This window comes from Hermetia illucens, chromosome 2, assembly GCF_905115235.1.
Source record: "Hermetia illucens chromosome 2, iHerIll2.2.curated.20191125, whole genome shotgun sequence".
NCBI classification, from domain to species: Eukaryota; Metazoa; Arthropoda; class Insecta; order Diptera; family Stratiomyidae; genus Hermetia; species Hermetia illucens.
In genome coordinates, this window is record NC_051850.1 from 47,781,280 (window position 1) to 47,801,685 (window position 20,406).

The 20,406-nt window shown below is 41.5% G+C and overlaps 1 protein-coding gene across 1 annotated transcript in view; it reads left to right on the forward strand.

The window, feature by feature from the left end:
- The window catches only part of LOC119649891 (frizzled-2), a 354,344-nt gene extending 338,895 nt beyond the window's left edge, over positions 1-15,449 (forward strand). Inside the window, exon 5 of the mRNA XM_038052281.1 lies at positions 10,282-15,449. Within this exon, the coding sequence (XP_037908209.1) occupies positions 10,459-12,462 (2,004 nt within the window). The 5' untranslated portion in view covers positions 10,282-10,458 and the 3' untranslated portion in view covers positions 12,463-15,449. The remainder of the gene's footprint in view (positions 1-10,281) is intronic.
- Positions 15,450-20,406: the final 4,957 nt, after the last annotated feature.

Here is a 20,406-nt window from a genome sequence, read left to right on the forward strand (position 1 = left end):
TTTCGCACTTCCTTATAAAGGCACACAAGGTAAGATATGAACGCAGTTAAGGTAGCGCTCCGTGAACCACCATCTTCTATTTTTACTGCTTTATTTCGCGACGCCTTTTGTAAAAGGTGCAAACGAAGCTGCTGGTGTTCATTACGTGAAAATGTCTGCGGAGAACAGACAAAGCAGACGCAAACCACGTCGAATACTGTGTACTTAATGGGATTGCTGCTTAAGATTTTTATCTTAGACGGAAAGCAGCCTCTTTGCTCCTTTACCTTTGAGATTTTCGCAGCAGCCGCTATTACAGTTAAGAGCTGAAATGAAGAGGCCATCCAGTGTTACTTACCCACAAAGGAACGATCACGGTAATGAACATGAGTGTTTATAATGTGATAAATTCAATAGAAATTAAAATGTCATCATCGTAATCATTAGTGCGGAATATAGTGTACTCGCAAGCACCAAATCCTGGTTGAAAATATCTTTGAAATTTTCTGACATCTGCCTGAGAACTGTCTGTCCGTCTTCGCTGGGATTAGAGGAATGGTATTATGTGTCATACACATATGTTTCTGTCCATATCCCTTCGCACCTATGTAGTGTATTATCCCTCAGAATTCCGAATGCAAACATTAATATTGTAAACGTATTGTATGACTGCTGGAAGATGGTTACATTATTCAATATTTTGTGGAAGGAACGCCTGAACGCTAGGGGTCGTCTCTCACACTTAATTCATTCATTCACGCTGGGTGTTTCGTGAGGAAAGTCACAGTTGGTGTTGTGAAAGTATCATATAACATGGTGGTTCTAGAGGGCCCTTTCGTAAACATTTCATTTGCTATAAATAATGATGTTTTAATAAGACTGCATTACTCTGGGCTTCAATTGACTGCGTTGGATTTTTCTGGGGGAAATGCGTCCATTTAACGAACAAATAATAATCATTTGGTATCAGAGCAAGCGTCCTACATGTTCAATTCAATTACGTGCTAAACATTTACTAGGTATACAAGGTTACAATCCATTTAGAGGAAAATTCTATGAAGGCCCCTGAGGTGTCCATAATACAGGTCTGGATTATTTATTTTATTGAAAACGATAAAATATATCCACCTTGATAAGCTGCCTATGAAAATGCTCATCATCCATCAAATTTTAAATTTCCGAATAAATATATTGTTGGCGCAAAATAATTTACAAGGACATGCTAAAAATTAAAACGTATACGAAACTCACTTGGGACCAGCCGAAAACAAAGAAATCTTTCTTGAAAGTTTCGTTCTAGATCGACAGACTGAGTTGATTCTTGGCCTCTAGGATAGTTTGCCTCCACTTTTTTGGATTCAATGGCTGCATAAATAATTCGGATAGTCTCAAAAGTAATCTGCTGTCCACATCAGTTCAGTTCTCCCATACTTTGAGTGTTGCTCTTCTACGTCCTTTTCCTTGGCGTCTGTTTTTTATGTACAACTGGGGCATGGCTCTAGTTAGGACTGGGCAATCGCAAAGGAACTTCTCTGCAGCAGGAGGCAAGGTCCTCTATTGGCCATTGCCCAATGCGGACCGCCGTAATCTTGTACGCATTTGTACACATCTGGCACAAGGGCTCTATCGGGTTTTGCTATAGGCGGACTAAATCCTCCTTGAGTGTTGAGCCTTCGCCACCTGTCCGCGGCTGCTAAATAGTGCGATTAGATTGCTCCCTTTACAATTGCGCATGACCACCAAATTAAAAGCATTTTATATTGGGGGTTGTCGGTTATTCGTTTATACAATTTCTCCTGTTCATTTCCGTCTTTACTGAGGTTTACTCCAAGATAAGGGAAATCATTGGTTTTTCCTGGTTATAATCTTCCAGAATCAGATTGGAAGGATTTCCAGATCTTGGATTTACACACTGCGCAACTTCCTTTGTTGTCGAACTTAGTCACCATGGGAAAAGATACCTCCAGGAAATGGAAGTGACGCCCCAAATACTACTTAGATAGCTGTTTCGGCAATATCGGCTTTCATGCTTGTGCGAAAGCCGAGTAAAACCATCAGTAGGATCTAGTCTCATTCGCGATCATTATGGCATATGATGGTAACTTTCAGCGATCGGTGTTATCACTTGGTCATTCCATTAGCTGCAGGATGGTCTCTTGTTGGCAAAATGGGTGCCCTGAATCATGCATTCGAATTCCTAGGGAACGCGTTCAGACTGTCATCGTCTGGATACGAACCGTTTGTGTTTGAGATATATTTGAAATAGTCTTCGTTCTTGTAGACCCTGGAGTACTGATCTCCTGGTCTATCAGGTGGAGCCTCTCTATTTGAAATTCGGAATTATGTAGAGAAGTCTAAGCTCCAAATTGGAATTCAGACGAGCTACGTCGAGGGAAATATTTTCGGTGGACATATAAACTTAGGATTTTAATGGGATTAGGATCAGGGCTAAGTTTAGGAAGGTCAACGATGAACAGGAGAAACAGGGGTAGGATTGGGGCTTGTACGGTTGTTTTGCCCAGGCGAGGACAAGTTTTTCTAATTTCCCCCAAAGTACCAAAATTCAATGCGATGTTGAAGAGGCGTTTATGGAGGTGGTTCCAGTTCTCCTGCTGGTAATCTTTAACGGAGGATGGGGCGGGATGGATGACTCTTTCAGGAAGTCTGATATCCAGGATTACAGCATCATGGCCTCTTATATCGGGGACGGCTTCCAAGAAAGAATATATATTAGGATGGCTGTTATCAGTAGTGTTGCTGTTAAAGATGAAGCCGAAACCTCTGTAACAATGAAATGTATGAGCGATACCACGACCCTCTGGTTCCGGATAAAATCCTACTGAACAGGTTACGGTGTGGGTCACCTAACCTATATGGGTGAAAATGATCCTGCCCGGAAAGTCGATACGTGCAGTATCTATGGTAGAAAAAGAAAACGTGGCAGACCCTGCCTCAGATGGAGCGATGGCGTAGGCCGGACAGCTTTTAGGAGTATCGAATTGGTGGACCTCGGCGCACAAGCGGGATGTGTTACTAAGGGGGGCCTAGACCGGATACCAGTTTTTGCGCCGTTGATGATGATGATGATCCAGCTATAACTGAGAATAACCTTTATGAAAGGTGGGAAGAGCTGGGCTAAATGGGAGCAGGTTTATGCTTGGATGAGCGTTTGTTTAAAAACAATGGAGCCCTTCCCTATTCTGATTCGACCGGGCATCAAATCAACACTGGTGTCTGGTGTTGATTTCTCCACATATTATCATGTACTAGGCTTTTCCTTGCGCCCTTGGTTAAGAGGCGCAAAAGGATTCAATTCGTTGGAAATCATAGGTATCGAGGGACTGGTCAGGACAATAGACCTCAGCAATGAAGAACAAGGGCGATTGGATTTCAAAGCAAATGAGAGTAATTTAGAGTGATTTGAAGCTGTTGGCTGGTAGGAAGTATTAGAAAGACAGGAATTTCTCGACGATAGGGGTGTCTGTACGGTATTTGGATTGTGGGCGCTACGTACGGAAAAGGTTGCCATTGGGAAAGTTGGGTTTGTACTTATAGTGCAACCTAGTTTCGCACAGAAGCATTGTGTGGGGCTTGTGTTCATCTAGGAATAGCTCGGACCATGAATCTGGTTGCACTTGAAGCAATGGTAGGTTAAGTGGCAGGTGGTTGCCGCATGCATGCATTGCAATTCATGTTTGTTCTTAATTTGTGTTTTGGAATCAAATGTGACTAGCCAGAAGTCCAGGAGGCGGAGGGCTTAACGCTAATAATGCTAGACGCTCCATGCGCCCTCAGTTTGATTTTTTGAGTCGAGAAAGTGTAACCTTTTCGGAGGGAAGGGTATAGTGAAGGCTTTATTATTGTTCTCCATCAGGATTTTTGGCGTAGAATGGTCTTCGGGGGTTTTGATAATGATTTGGTGGAAATTACCTGATATATTAATTAAGTAATTGTCGGGAAGGGCTTGAAAAATGTTCTGTTTGATGTGCTTCAAATCATTCAAAGGTACTATTACAACAAGTAGTGGACTTTTTCGATCTACATTCTTGTTTCTACTCGCTTGTGGTTGTGTCGTTGCCTGCTTGATGACCTTATCACTAGCTCGTATTACCTGCTTTGGGACTGTTGCTTTTACAGGGGCCTCTGCACAGGGAGCTTGCTAGATCATTTGTGGTTGATGTGGCTGAGTTGCTGACATCGTTTGTGGATTGGACTCCTTTAAATGTTTCTTCAATCGTCACTTCAATAGAGACTATGGTCGCTTGAAGCCCGCGGATTATGATTATGTGGGACCATAATTTGGAAATTCACGGGTTTGGCTTAAAGCCTTCATGCATCAAGACTTCGAGCTTACGTTTGTGTGCAGTAGGCTCAAATTTTCTGGTGTTTTAGGCGTTCAGGACGATCAAAGAATTCATTGATTCCAACGCGCTGGGGAGACTGCTTGTAAACCACCATACCCTTTGAGGAGCTAATAATATGCTAAATATAAACACTATGATGATCTCTCCTTGTGTGTCCGTTAATCGAGCCATTTTTCAATATTCCTGTGTGATGCCCCGAAGGCGCTCAACAATATTCTAGCCAATGCTGCAGTAGCGCCGATTGCCTTTTCCAATGCATACTCTAGGTATTCCCTAAAGCTTAGTTTGACGTTAGTTTAATTGCGCCCAGGTATTTCATAATCGACGTCCAGCTTGAAAATGTTTCTTTTTTGCGGTTCATTATCTAGATCGCTTTCGTTTTTCCATTTGCCAGGATCAGCCTAGTCCTTTCCAACTCAGACTTCATCGTTTTCCTAATATCTTCTCTGCTTTTCTATAACAACATAACCATCCAGAAGTCGACATCTTCTTCTGGAAAAGGAACCACAACACTCCACTATAGGTCCCAGTTCACAGCCGAACCTTATGGTATCTCCACTGTGGGGTTCTACTCTCTTGCGCCCATAGAGATAATTCCCGACCAAATTCACCAAGTACTTAAAAAACACATATTTCAGCTAGTGTATCTTTAAGTCAATTCTAGTTAGGGGAGTTAAATGCACTTTCGACATCCAGTAACTACACCAGTGCCGAAATCCATATGGCCACTCGAAACGGCCACTTCTATTTTTGACAATGAGTAACAGTCCTTTGGAAATCACTCTCTTCCTCACATTTCATATTCTACCTAACAAACAGATCGGATGATACAATGTGCTTTTTCCACAGTGCATGGGATATTTGTTCTTGTAGGTTGCTGCGAGGGTGATGGCTAATAGATCAGGCCGAGCTCTCTCACTACCACCTCTAAAGCTTCGTCGGCATTGCAACCCAAACCTTTCCCTTATTATCACCAATCCGATAATCGGAGATATCATGTACTCATTGAATTGAACCATTATTTGTCTATTTCGGTGGTGAGGAGTGGCGAAAATTTCTTTGGGAATTTATTGGCAGATCGCCTGTAGAGATTTTTGTCTTCGCAGCCTTTCCATTTCTACTTTTAAGTACTTCTCCAAGAGTTTATGTCGGCACTCTTGCAATGCTATTGGAAGCAGTTTCTTTTGGTTCTTCAAATGATCTCTTTTAAGCTATATCATAGTTGCTTACTGGGGGTATACTACGGTGGTCATTACCACGTTTCCCTCGCGGCTTGTGGTAAAATTCTGAAAGCATGCAGCTCGCAACCTAGCGACTTTATTCTTCTACCAGTAGTGTGTCCCTACAGGGAACCAATTGCTTTCAGAGCAGAGTAGTATTACATGCTTCCATGAACCATTAGGTAAACTTGGTAATTTTTTCTAGAGCCGCATCGTTGTGGGAGACATCAGGTATCCTTGTTAAAAGGTTCGATTCCCTTTTCTCAGCATATAGTCACCTGGCCGTCACTGTAAGTATAGTGTTCGCTAACATAGTCCTGAGTTACGTAGTGCTTACGTATGCCCAGCTTATTATAGGCTCCAGGACTCTTCCTTTGAAAGTGCATGCGACCCCAACATTGGCGAATACTACGTCAAGCTCGACGAATGCTTTGAACAGAACAGTTCCTCTGATAATTGGACACCCCACACACGTCAAATGTGTCAAGTGTTGGCGAGGGGTTGTTTCTTTCAAAAGGTACATTTGGGAACAATAATGGTCAATATGAAACTGTTTGCCGCGGTTCTGCATGGAATTTATGGAAATATATCGGGAAGGACATTGAAGAGGTGACATTGAAGGACCTAATCCGAATCCTAATATAATTCCTCGGAAGGGGTATACTGTACCCAAATTACGAAATGTTATGACAAGGATATGTGAGAATTGTTAGCTCTGTTGATGGGAACAAGTGGTTCTCGAAATATCGGTATTCGCAAGACCAATAAATTAACTCGCTAGTGTTAATTTATTGGAGGAAAAACAAGTTTTTATTATTTCAAAAGGATATGTTCTCAGTTACTGAATATTGCTTATAAACGGGTTTCAAGAAGTGTGTGTGTGTGGATATATTGAAAATGAAAGTCTCTGCAGATGAACATTTCAGCCTTTGTCTGCGGCTGTAATTAGTAAAACTACTCTCCCAGCGTAGCGCTGGGCAAAGCTGAAGATTTATTGAATAAGAATTTATGGCTGTCCTTTCCCTTCAGGATAAATGAATATGAATATCTGGTTGCACTTCAGACAGTGCCACGTTAACCTTTATCCCATAAAACACTCCATTTGAAAGCAACACCATAATTTTCACACCAGCACGTAACACTTATTCATCCGCTGCAATTGTCTTTGCATTCCCTCAAATCGGTCCTTAGGCTTTTTAATTAAATCTAATTGAGACGGACGTATTGGCGGCGTGAATTGAATTGAAATCAAGTCAAGTGGCATTGCATCTCGAATTGAACACTTAGCAGAGCGTTCTTAAGAGGGCCTGAATTGAAATGAATCAAATTGGATCAAGTGCAACAGCAAACCAAGATCCCGGCTTGGCAATGGCGCGATGGCAACACAAATGAGACCACAATTCAAGAATTACGCGTTAGTGTCGAGGAGAGTTGCATGGAAGCAATGGAATCGAGTTGAGGAATGAATTTCGACTACTTCAAGCTAAATACCTAAACTCTCCTCAACTTGGGCGGCACTACCGGGAGATGTCGATTGCACTTGATGGTTATTGTTTTTGATTGAATACTAATTGATTTAAATGGGGTTTTAAACGAAACACAGGGTACACTCGTGGTTAATGGTCTTGCATTCGAAACGATTGGGAATTGTTGCCTTTGTTGTTTGTTGCATTGATCATTTGCGGAGATTTATGAAGCCGAGAAAATGGACGGATAATTTGATGTATTCCTGGGTAATCTCGAAAGGTGGCAGACCTTGAATTGTTCAAGTCTTCGGATTGAAGACAGATGATACTTGCATTGCGTTTACATTTCGAGCTGGTGTTCACTAAAGTAATTTAAGATTTTCCGTTGAAAATCTGGACTTCCATATCTTCAGATTTAGCTTATAGCTTTGTCCCGTTCACAAGCGGGATCGGCTCGTTGTGATCGGTTTCGCCATTTAGCTCTATCGAATGCATGATTTGGGTGCAATCTCGAGGCTTTTAAAACCCCATCCAGCGAATCAAACCACCGTTGTTTAGGTCGTCCTTTTGGTCGTTTACCATCGACTTCGATATTCAGACCAATCTTGGCAAGTGAATTCTCGTTAGCACGAATTGTGTGACCATACCATCGAAGACGCCTGTCTCGCAACTGTTCCACGATCGGTGCAACCCCACAAAGATCGCGAATATCCTCATTTCGGATGTGATCAAAACGTGTGACGCCACTAGTCCAACGTAACATCTTCGTCTCCATTACCGCAAGACGCCGTTCATTGTCTTTTATAATTGGCCAACACTCAGAACCATAGAGAGCGACAGGAAGGACAACATTCGATAATATTGGTAGGAACAAACAGAAAAACCTGATCCTATGTTTACTTAACTAGTCATAGGTCAGTACATCAAAAACAAACTTCTACAGCGACCAAAAACTACCAAGAACGGTTGCCGCCATTTCCTCTGCACCATACGCAACCCTTCTTTTTCCTTTTTTTATATTCACGGCGTATTATCGACGCGATATAGAGAAAAGAGATGTTGCCCTCCTTCCGTGGACCTCGAGTATGACAAAATTTACAGCCAGCAAACCTTATGCAACATAGTATAACCGTTCAATCTGGTACCATATTTTAGGCCTTAACGTATCTATATGGACTCTGTGTTATAGAAATGATGTTGATGTTGACTGGTAGAGGGGTCTTGATTGAAATCAATTATTCCTTCCGCGCGGAGCACATTTTCTTCTATTTGGCTACTCTTACTTATGTGCGTATCTCCTCACTTAATACAGTCCCTCTAATTTTATTATCTTATGTAATTTATAATCACATAATCATCCTGCCTTTTCTTTCTTTCAAATAAATAGTTCAACGACCACTAATCTCTTTAACTCCATTCTCAATCCCATTCCATACAACCAGCTTGATCATTATTTCTCCCAATTATGTATGTCATGATGGACACTACTCACCTCTTGAATTCGACACGCAACGTTATCCGTCCAACCTTCCAATTGCTTGCAACGTACGATCATGGTCTGTGAAGCTGACTGCGGACTGCTTCTTAGTTTGGTCCCTTTTCTAGGTGCTTGCTGTCATATCCAGTGGTACTCTGGAAAACCCTCGCCTGAAAAGTGGAGTAAGAAAAAGCTCCTGTTCGCAGGTAATCTAACCCACCTTCACCTTTCATTTTTAAACGTCGACCCCTCTTTGGACCACGAAAATTTCAAGCTTTTCTAGTCTGAAATTTGTAACTCTTGCTACTGTACTGAATCCTTCCCTTCTCGTATCAAATTCACCGACAATCCCCCAAATCTACTCGGGGTTAAATATGTCAACGGTCTGTCCGTGCACCATTGCCTTATTGCAGAAGCACGCAATGGTGCGCTAGTCATGCTAAGAGATCGATTTTTGGAGGGTTCGTCTTCTACTTGATTCTTCAGGGAAATTACTTTGATCACCCCCTTCTTTGCTTCAATTGAAATGATATTCGAATTTTTTTTTGTTTTTGCAGATGGATAAGTTTTGACGTCTCTTTTGATTTAAGTCTCACTTAATGTTCCTTTTTGTTGACAGCTTGACATATGTTTGTTAATTAAAAAGTATCTTTGAGTAAAAAAATACGCTCCTTTAAGATTCACGAGGTAATTAGTATGTTTTAGCGGGCGATTTGTTGATATTGGTATAAGGACTACGTTACGAACGACATGATGAAGGCCGTGTTGGAAAAGGTATACTCGTGGGCTACAACATTCGCCTGATCCTATTTACTATCAATGCAAGGATAACAGAATTTCACTTCCCGGGACCAAGTGAACCAACGTTGGCACTTTCCCCCAATGTAAAGTATCTGGTTATGTTCCTGGATGTATGGATGTAATAGAATTGGAGGAAGCCCGTTAGCCTTCCGTATAAGCAAGAATACGTTCGTGAGAAAATGGGGTCACCGGCCCCCGATGATTCCTTTCGCACTGAAACAAATATAAGAATAAATGTTGTGCTAAAAGGCGGAAGCGGCAGTAGATAAGTCATATTTTCGGAAATTTCGACATTCCATTGCTGACTGTGCCATGTAAGGGAATCCACCATCCTAAAATGGCCAACGACTGAGGCGGAGTATAGACTTCTTAGGAGGACCAGAAAGAAATATATTTCGGAGAACCGGGAACGATGGTGTACATAGGTGTATAACCTGCTATATCCATTTAGGAGGCATACCTCGTCCAGTTTCTCTTCATTTTGGAGATGATTTCATAACACAGTTAAGCATTGTCCTGTGAGCATTAGCCCAATGCACTTAAAATGCTCCATTCCGGATAGGTCGGTGTTACACTGATTTAGTTACCCGACTAAGAGAATGTCTATTTTTTACAAACTGATTGGCATTTTCCATGAGTTTGTCATTCCAAATTTTCTGTAGTTAGATCAAAAGCGGGGGGAATATGCATTTTCTCCGTCTTGACATACCGGCCGCACTTTGAACTCTGCTTTTTGGTAGCAATATTCGCAATTCTAGCTTAGAACGAAATTCATATTATTCCCGAAATCAATTGATACAAAAGCAAGTTTATTTACGATAAAAGCTCAGATTCGTTATCCATATATTCTTGTACGTAATGGTTATCTCTCAACCTACTTCCTCCCCTTTCTCACTTCAACTGCACACTTATTATTTATTCCCCATATGACAACTATCCAACAATTAACAATTGCTTTCTCTTTTCTTTTCCAGATGGATACAATGAAACTAATTTGATGCGCTCTAAGGCGAAATCAGAAGTGTTTGGATCAGCGTTTTCAGTGAGCGGTATTTCATACTATTTTTACACGTACCAGATTTAACATTGGACAGCATACGTTCCACGAACTTGAGCTAGAGAAGCGGTGTTCTGCCATCTTACGTTTCAAGATGGCGGGCTTAATACAACGACTACGACTATTCATACTACTTATTCTAATTTTCTGCAACGGAAACCATGCCCTCTCAGATGGTCTGCAGCACATATCCGATGGAAACGGAGGAATGGGTGTTAGTCCAGCCCCCGCCGTTGGATTACCTGCCATGCCACGTGAACCCAGATCTCGATGTGAGGAAATCACGATACCTATGTGTCGTGGAATCGGCTACAATCTGACCTCATTTCCGAATGAAATGAATCACGAAACGCAGGAAGAAGCTGGACTGGAAGTGCATCAATTTTGGCCCCTAGTGGAGATTGGATGTTCATCAGATTTGAGGTTTTTCCTATGCTCGATGTACACACCAATTTGTTTGGAAGACTACCATAAACCTTTGCCAGTCTGTCGATCGGTTTGTGAACGTGCCAGAAGGGGATGCGCTCCAATCATGCAGCAATACAGCTTCCAGTGGCCGGAGCGAATGGCTTGTGAGCATCTTCCATATCATGGAAAACCGGACAGTCTTTGCATGGAAGAACCAAGCTATACCGAAAACGGCGATGGAACAGGAACATCAAGCGGTGGCGGGGGGTCTTCTGCAATGGGCGGAAGTAGCGGAGGTAGCGGTAACTTCAAACCGACAAAGAAACCACAAACTGCTGGCACCGGAAACAATCAAAAATGCAAAGGTAAAAATTCAAAAAACTGTCAAAGCGCCCCAGGGGCAGGTCAAAGGGAGTGCAGTTGCAGTTGTCGGGCACCCCTGATACTCTTGGGGAAGGAAAATCTGTGGTACAACACAACTGTCGGAAGGGTCGCCGGCGTTCCAAATTGCGGGATTCCGTGCAAGGGCCCATTCTTCGCAAACGACGAAAAGGAGTTCGCCGGAATATGGATCGCTCTGTGGTCGGGCCTGTGCTTCGTCAGCACTCTAATGACACTCACCACGTTCATCATAGATCCCGAAAGGTTCAAGTACCCTGAGCGACCGATAGTATTTTTATCGGCATGTTATTTTATGGTCTCCATTGGATATCTCTCTCGGACATTTTTTGGAAATGAAGATATAGCTTGTGACGGTCGAGCTATTAAACAGTCATCGTCAGGACCGAACTCGTGTACTTTGGTGTTCTTGTTGGTTTATTTCTTTGGAATGGCTTCGTCGATTTGGTGGGTTATTCTGTCGTTTACATGGTTTTTAGCGGCAGGTTTGAAATGGGGAAACGAAGCTATTGCCAAACATTCTCAATATTTCCATTTGGCTGCGTGGCTTGCTCCTACTGTTCAGAGTGTTGCTGTTCTGCTTTTATCGGCAGTTGATGGCGACCCAATTTTGGGAATTTGCTATGTGGGCAATACATCCACCGAAAATTTAAAGACTTTTGTATTGGCTCCGCTTTTTATTTATTTGGTGGTCGGAACCACTTTCCTTTTAGCTGGTTTTGTGTCGCTGTTCAGAATTAGATCCGTAATTAAACAGCAAGGTGGGGTTGGAGCTGGTGCTAAAGCAGATAAACTTGAGAAATTGATGATTCGGATTGGAATTTTTAGTGTGCTGTATACTGTGCCAGCCACAATTGTGATTGGTTGCTATCTGTATGAAGCGGCGTTCTTTGAAGACTGGATAACCGCTTTAGCATGCCCTTGTTCTACAGCTACAGGGCATCGACAGAAGCCTCTTTACTCTGTTTTAATGCTCAAATATTTGATGACGCTTGCCGTGGGGATAACTTCAGGTGTGTGGATATGGTCTGGAAAGACTTTAGAGTCCTGGAGGAGGTTCTGGAGGCGGTTATTCGGTAATCCAGATCGTACAGGCGCAAATCAAGCGCTCATAAAACAAAGGCCGCCAGTACCGCACCCATACGCTGGTTCTGGGATGGGTGTACCAGGATCAGCAGCAACATCTCTCCTAGCAACACCTTATACTCAAGCTGGAGGAAGCGTTGCCTCCACCAGCCACCACCACTTGCATCACCACGTTCTCAAGCAGCCACCGGCCAGCCATGTATGACCTGGCGAGTCAGGCGCCGCTTCAACCGGTGGTATACCCATTGGCAGTACGGGAGGAGGTGGCAGTGTAATGGGTGGCGGCGGCTTAATGAGTACAGGTATTAGCAGTAGCACGGTAGGCGTGGGCAGTGGAGGACCTCCCGGTATTTTAGGCAATCCGAACAATGGAAATGGCGGGAATGGAGGCAGTGGTATTGGGGGCGTTGGGCCGCCGGGCTCGATGATGCCCAGTGCGCCAGGATCGACAATTGTTGATCCGCGAGCGGTGTCGGTAGTCGTTACACTTCCCGGACCGCAACATGGACAGGCTTTAAGCGACTACGGTCCTATATAGTTAACGGTCCGGCCCGATACGGCCCGTTGGGTGTCAACCAGTAATTTCAGTCAACTTTAAATAATTTATGACTTTTTACTTATCTCCAACACGCGCCCCTTAACCAATTTCCTTCCATTCTTGTACATGTACTTTATTTAATATAAATAATATTGAATTAGCCATTATTTATATTTTTTAGAAAAATATAAAAAATCGATAAAGTATAATTTATTTGATGAAAACAAATAATTGTCGCCAATCCAGCTCTCTTTCTAGTCCAGACACAAAGCAAATAATTATTTTTTTCTACTAATATTAATTCTTATTGTAATTCAGTTTTAAGTGAAGCCAAGAATTAAGTTTTATTATTAAAATATCAAAGAAAAAACAGAAAAAAAGAATCATGCGTACTTTTCTTAGAGCAAAAACTACAAGAAAATCTGAAAAAAAAATACTTAGCCCTAGGGATGCAATCGTTTTCATTTGTTAAATATTCATTGTGAGAAATAAATCGTAGTAAGGATCATCCCCGTCATACACATACACATTCATTAATTCGTAGGTTCTAAGAGCAGTGGAATAATTTTACGCAAGTTTTCTGAGACGCTTACAAGAAGAGGTGGGAAAAGCTAGTGTTGATGTTTTTTCGGGGGCACAAAGTAGGAAACGATGAAATTCCAGAATTAGCTAGAAGCAAGCGACAAACCACAAGAACACACGAGCAATATATTAGACTGAATCAAATCCAGCTCCTCTTGAAAACGGGGGGCATTTGAAAACATCGTCAAGATCATGCCTACGCAGAGGAGGGGGAAAGCTTCTCAAGAAAGAAACCATACTTAAATGCGAATTGCCATAAAGTTTTCAACTGACGAAATAGACTAAAAACACCGTAAGAGTAGGGATAAAGTAAATATTGTATCATAAGAAATTTATATTTTTCTTATTGTAAAAAGGAAATAACTAGAACAAAAATCTAAATGTAAAAAATACTAATTTGAGGACAACTCTACAAATATAAATTACGAATATATATTGAGAATATTGAAAGCCACATTGTTATTTTTCCCAAAAGTTTTTCATTTATCTCAAACTGAAAATGGAAAGATTGAATTGCAAAATAGTTGTGAGTAGGTGTCTAGCATCGTAGTCAAATCTATGAGAAAGTATCTTTAGGAGTTTTTAAAATTGGATAAGGTTTGTTACTGATTCATGGTTGACCTTAAAGATTATTACAAATTCGACGGAGACCTCCTGAGAAATTTTGAACTCAAAATATGCAGACGTGATCGCGGGACATATAATTGGTCAATTTTCCCTCAGAAACATGCCATACAACCACAAGCCTTTTAATTTTTCATCCTATTCGTTTCAGATCGAAATGAGTAGTTGTAAATAGGAAAATCTTGTAGCTATAAAATATTTATTAAAATCAACTCGACTTAAGACGTGTAAACATAGAATTTGTCTCTTTCTGTACATGTTCGTCGTATCAATGTAAATTAAAGGAAAAGTTGTGACCAGAGGAAAACACTTTTTTTCTACATACACAAACCATTTCATTAGTTAGAAATGTGGCGTAACGATAATTGTAAATTTATTTACATCATTCATCATTAGTTTCCATAATTCTTTGTAAGGAATGGAACCACGCAAAGAACAACTTCGAATTAACTTTCATATTTATGTGTATATTCCTTTGTTTTAAACTTTTAAGAATTGAAGAGAAAACAACGCTATTTGGTGCAAACTAATTTATTTAAGAAAAATTATGATGAAAGAAAATTTAAGGAAAACAATGAAAAGTTAGACTTATAAGGAGCCACACAGTCGGAGCTGTTTTTCTGTTTTCGAATGGTAACAACTAAGTTCCACTTTTATACGTAAACGTAAGCAAACAATTTTGCGACAAATATCGAAAGAATTTTTGTTTTAAGATGAAAGATAACGATTACAACATGTTTATACGATTTACTATTAAAATGAAGGAAAAGAATATTTCTAAAATATTGTCTAGACTTATTGCTATCTTCTTAAGATAAAATACTATACAAGAAATTAATAAACAATGATTTTATATTTAATTACTTTATCTTGTTTTCTTTTGTTCGCTTGTGCTTTTCTTCAGTTTTCAGATATGATTTCTTGGTACTTTGAGTTCTGCGCTTTTATAATTTTTTTCCTTTTGTTTGTTCGGGTCGGATTCGGTTTGAGTGGAATCACGGTCCCAGCGAATCAAATGGTCTAGAAAAAGAGCTAAATGCTCTTAATAAGATTGTGTATAGTGAAAAACGCACATCGGGGATCACGAACGTCTTTTTATCCAGTGGATGTTTAACATTTACAGGATATACTGTAAGGCGGCAGTTGGATCTTGTGTCCTTACCTACTGTTGATTGTTTCCTAAACGAAATGGATAACAGTAGGATCATGAGATTTTATCACTCAATTTTAATTTGTTATCTTTTTTTTTTGTAAAACTAAATACGCTTTTATTTCAGATCTACGAAACCTCAATACGTAATTGATGATAATTATTGTGAAAATATAAAAGTATACAGAAAAAATATATTTGAAAATTATTTCGTATAGAAGTAGTTTATGTATAATGCAAAAATTATTAAAGCAAAGAAACAAAAAAGAATATTACTAAAAACAAATGAGCAAAAAAACAACACAAATTATCTGGTTTCACAGATTTTTCAATTGTATACGAAAATAACACAAAAAAAAAATTGAAAAATAGATTTTCTATGTTGGTGGCCCATGTGAAGAGTCTAAACAGAGGAAGGTAAGCAAATTGACGAATAAATCACAACAGAACAGAAATATATAAGAATCAAATACATAAAATACAACAATAAATCTTAAAACTGGTGATTTCATGTGAAAATAAGTTTTATAAAATATAGAGAAAAGCTAAACAAAAGAAATAGAACAGAAAAGGTAAAAAATTTGATCAAAGGAAAGATAAAATTGTCGATGCCATGAATATAAAGATGATATACCGACAACACTAACAATTCATATGATGTTTTTATATAAAAATATATTATAGAATTTTTAATAATAAATTTAAAATTAAAAACTAGAAAGAAATAAATAAACGAAAGAGAATAAAAAATCAAACATTCGTGTTTTTTTTTTGTTTACCTCGCAATTCATTGTCAATTTATTTTATTCCAAGGTTCCTTCCTGTTAGGGTAAACGAGATTTTTCAAAATTGTCCAGTTAAAAACCTGTTGACGATAACCCTTTCCTCAATTGCCTGATATAGCTCGTAATTCATAAATGGATGCAGCAGAACTGTAGAAACTGCAGGGACCACAAGGAACAGTTCAGCTGAAGGACCACCAAAAAAGCAATTTTACTCCTGCGATGATTTAATTGAAATGCGCATTATATGGTGACTTACTGTTGAATCCCCCTTCTTTTTCTTCAGCCTTTTCCCGTTCTCAAGCGGGATCTGCTCGCCGTGATCGGTTTCGCCAATTGGCTCTATCAAATGCCTAATCTGAATACAATTTCGAGGCTTTTAAATCCCCATCCAACGTATCAAGCCATCATTGTTTCGGCCGGCCTTTTGGTCCTTTACCATCGACTTCGACGTTCAGAAATATCTTGGCAAGCGAATTCTCGTTATCGCGAATTGCATCCAACGTCTCCATTACCGCAAGACGCCGTTCATTGTCTTTTATAGTCTGCCAACACTCAGAACCATAGTGGGCGACAGGACGGACGACATTGCGGTAAATTTTAGATTTGAGACGTTCGTTGATACGTCGGTCACAAGGAACACCAATTGTCGAACGCTACTTCATCTAGGTTGGGTTAATGCGTGAAGCAATTTCAAAACGCAATTCTCCATTGGCTGATAGCGTTGACCCGAGGTATTTAAATCGTTCAGTTCTGGGCAGATTACTGCCGCTGACTATGATTGTGGCTCTTTCATGGGGATCGGTCGTCAAAAATTCAGCTTCGTTCAGATTCAATCTGAGAACGTGTTGCATGAGGCGATCATTCCATTTTTGGACAAGATGCTCGAGATTATTTTCATCAGATACTAGGAAAACATCATCTGCATAAAGCAGTGTATAGGGCGCTGCACGTTGGATGTCCCGTGTGACGGTGTCCATAACAAGAACAAAGAGGGGTGGGAGGGCGCTTCCTTGATTAACACCAACAGAGACACGAAGCGGTTTTCATACATCCGCCACACTTCGGACTTTTCTTTTTGGATCGTGGTAGAGGAATTGAACCCAGCGCACGAGTTCTTCTGGCACTAAGTATTGTCGTAAAGCATGCGAGATGAGTTCGTGTGGCACACGGCCAAACGCTTTCTCTAGATCCAGAAATGCAATGTAAACCGCGAAGTGTGTATTGCATCAGTCGTTCCTCAGTTTTGGACAAATCTGGCTTGATTCACGATTATTTCAACGATTTTGCGAATGCGGTTGCTAAGAATGCGCACAAAAATCTTTATGGTATGGGAAAGTAACCGGATCGGACGGTAATTTGAGCATTCTGCTGGACTACCTGTCTTTTTCCTTATTGGAACAGTGGTACTTTCTTGTCAGTCAGATGGTGTTCTTCCTTCCCGAATAACCCGATTAAAGAATTCACTGAACCACAGTGTTGGGTCCGAGCTCTTCGCTTTCCAGAGCTCAGATGCGATGTCGTCAGGTCCTGTGGCTTTCCCCGATTTCATTCGTTTTATTGCCTCCTCGACTTCAGTTACACTGACAGTTAAGCCCATGAGTGTTTTACGTAGGTACCTGTCGTAGAGACTTAATCCTACGGTCCTCTTCAGACACGGATTGACTTTGTGACTACAATCAGAGCCCCGCTGAGACAAGCAACAACGGTACCAGTCTATACCTGGTGGATGCAAGAATTACTTAAATTTCTACCCAACTAAGGAGTACGGCACCCGTGTTGAAACGCAATACCACGCCGAGGCCCGAAGGTCTCTTCTCGCTTGAGCACAACCACAACCACCATGAAACTCCCACTAGGGGGCCAACCGCAAACAACCGAGCTGTACTCACATAAAACGGGAGTTCACCAGAAGTGTGAGAGTCCAGGGGCTATCCCGGTTCCCATGGTACTAGTATACCCCTGGTAAAGTTCCGTGACCAAATTGCCACTTCAGATGAGCCCCCGTGCAGATTCCGGTCTGATCGCCCTGATTAGGCCTTTGGAGCATTCACCTACTGCATCACGACCGGCATGCCAAAGTGAATACAGCGTCTCCTGGTGCCACCACTATGGAGGTTCTTCTCGGCCACTTGGTTTTGGTTTGGCCGACAGAATTGCCGCCCCGTTTTCCTCACCACCACCTCTGAGCACCAGTTACACTGACAAGTGAAGCCCATGGTGCTTTACGTAGGCACCTGTCGTGAGACTTAATCCTACGGTCCTCTTAAGACACGGATTGATTTTGTGACCACAATCAGAGCCCCGCTGAGACAAGCAACAACGGTACCAGTCTATATCAAGTGCATGGCTTAGCATTCATATTGGTGGATGCAAGAATTACTTAAATCTCTACCGCTTCTCGCTTGAGCACAACCACAACCACCATGAAACTCCCACTAGGGGGCCAACCGCAAACAACCGAGCTGTACTCACATAAAACGGGAGTTCACCAGAAGTGTGAGAGTCCAGGGGCTATCCCGGTTCCCATGGTACTAGTATACCCCTGGTAAGGTTTCGTGACCAATTTGCCACTTCAGATGAGTCCCCGTGCAGACTCGGGTCTGATCGCCCTGATTAGGCTTTTGGAGCATTCGCCTACTGAATCACGGCCGGCAAACCAAAGTGATTACAGCGTCTCCCGGTGCCACCACTATGGAGGTTCTCCTCGGCCACTTGGTTTTGGTTTGGCCGATAGGGTTGCCGCCCCATCTTCCTCGGCGCCACCTCTGAACACCAGTTACACTGACAGGTGGAACGGCTCCAAATATCGGCAATGATTGTGGAAGTGGAGTATGAACAAATTCTGCAGTTGAAATCTGCTCGAATTATTCTCGCTATCAATGCTGACCACATTGCCTCCTAGTGTACCGTTACGGTCTTGAATGAAGTGCTCTAACACACTTCAAGGCCCTGATCCAATATGGATTGTTGCGCCAACGATTATTATCTATCCGTTGCGGCACGGCGGTTGGTAAGCCGTCCGTTCATTACGACTTTTGGCAAGTCGATACAGATATCTCTCGCCATCCCGAGTGTCGGGTTTATTGTAAAGATTTTTATAATGGTCCGCTCGGGTGACAGCCACTGCTTTCTTTGCTACCCGGTTTGCATTCTTATAAATTTGCCAATTGGCCAGTGTTTTCTCGTCAAGAAATTTGTGGTAGAGGGGTTTCTTTTCATCGACCTTCATTTCAACATCGTCATCCCAAATCCAAGTTTATCGGTTGATGTAGCGCTTACCCGGCTTTGTGACCCTGAGGCCGCTTTGTGGGACTTTAATTTATTTAGCTCTTGGGTTTTAATTTAGCCCCATTCGTCTCTGTCCCGGACCGAAGATGAATTGTTGTGTGGGTCACTATAATCAGACAAGTGTGACTATGCACAGAATCTAAGTCCGCCGGTCCATTAGATTATCTGAGAACATTGAGATAGTAAGAGCTTCAGTTTTACGATCACCACGGTGTTCTGCTCGCAAGCATGTGTCCGCTCTTGGGCTTTCTGATCGTCCTATGAGGAGAATTCGCCATGATTTATTCCGTCCCTAGAATATGTTAATTGTGCAGGAACTTTCTGAACATGACTTCAATTCTTGGATGAACCGGTGTGAGGTTCTTCTCGAAGTCGTTCGTGAGGACGCTATTGTTTTTCTACTCATGAAGTTCATTTTCATTTTTATGGATTCACCAGCAAACGAAACATCCGCTACTGGTTCTTTAAGGAAAATGATGTCGCAGTGACAGTGAATTTGGAGCGGTATATGTTATAGGATGTTTTCCCACTGCGAGATAAGTTAGACTTGGAGCTCATATGCACTTGTCGTTAACTGTAAGACGCGGTTGGATGCCGCGGCTAGCCGCGAGGGAATGAATGAAGAAGCGGGAGATCCCCCCTCTCAGGCTCCGTTAGAAAATCTTGGCGGTCAGTCCCCCCATCTAAAATGGGGGGAGAGAGCTTGATATCCTTGTATATTACTAATTAATATGGCACAGGAAAAACAACCTATTCTTCTGTAAGCATTATTGATATGGCGATGAATATATCGGTATGCAGAGTATTTTGAGGCCTAGATATGTGTATGGACCAGCATTTTTTTTACATTTTTCGGTTAGCTAATTTATGAGAATAGACTCTTGAAGTAATTGTCCATTTCTGGACGTCTGCAATTGTCCCCTTCGCAACCAATGATAAAACTGATATGGGGCTCAGAAGTTTTTATTTAATATAACTACATTCGGTGAAAAGAATTGTACATCCCCAGCTTTGTATATATGGTGGTTCCCATTGTAAGAGAGGAGGAGGTCCTAGAAACTGCGAAGACTATTTTCGAAAATAAAGCGTCTGTATCTGCCAAGACATTTACCCCATGTATGAAAGAAGGAGCATTTCCCACAATGGAAGAACCAGAAACTAATACTGATTCCCAAACCAAAC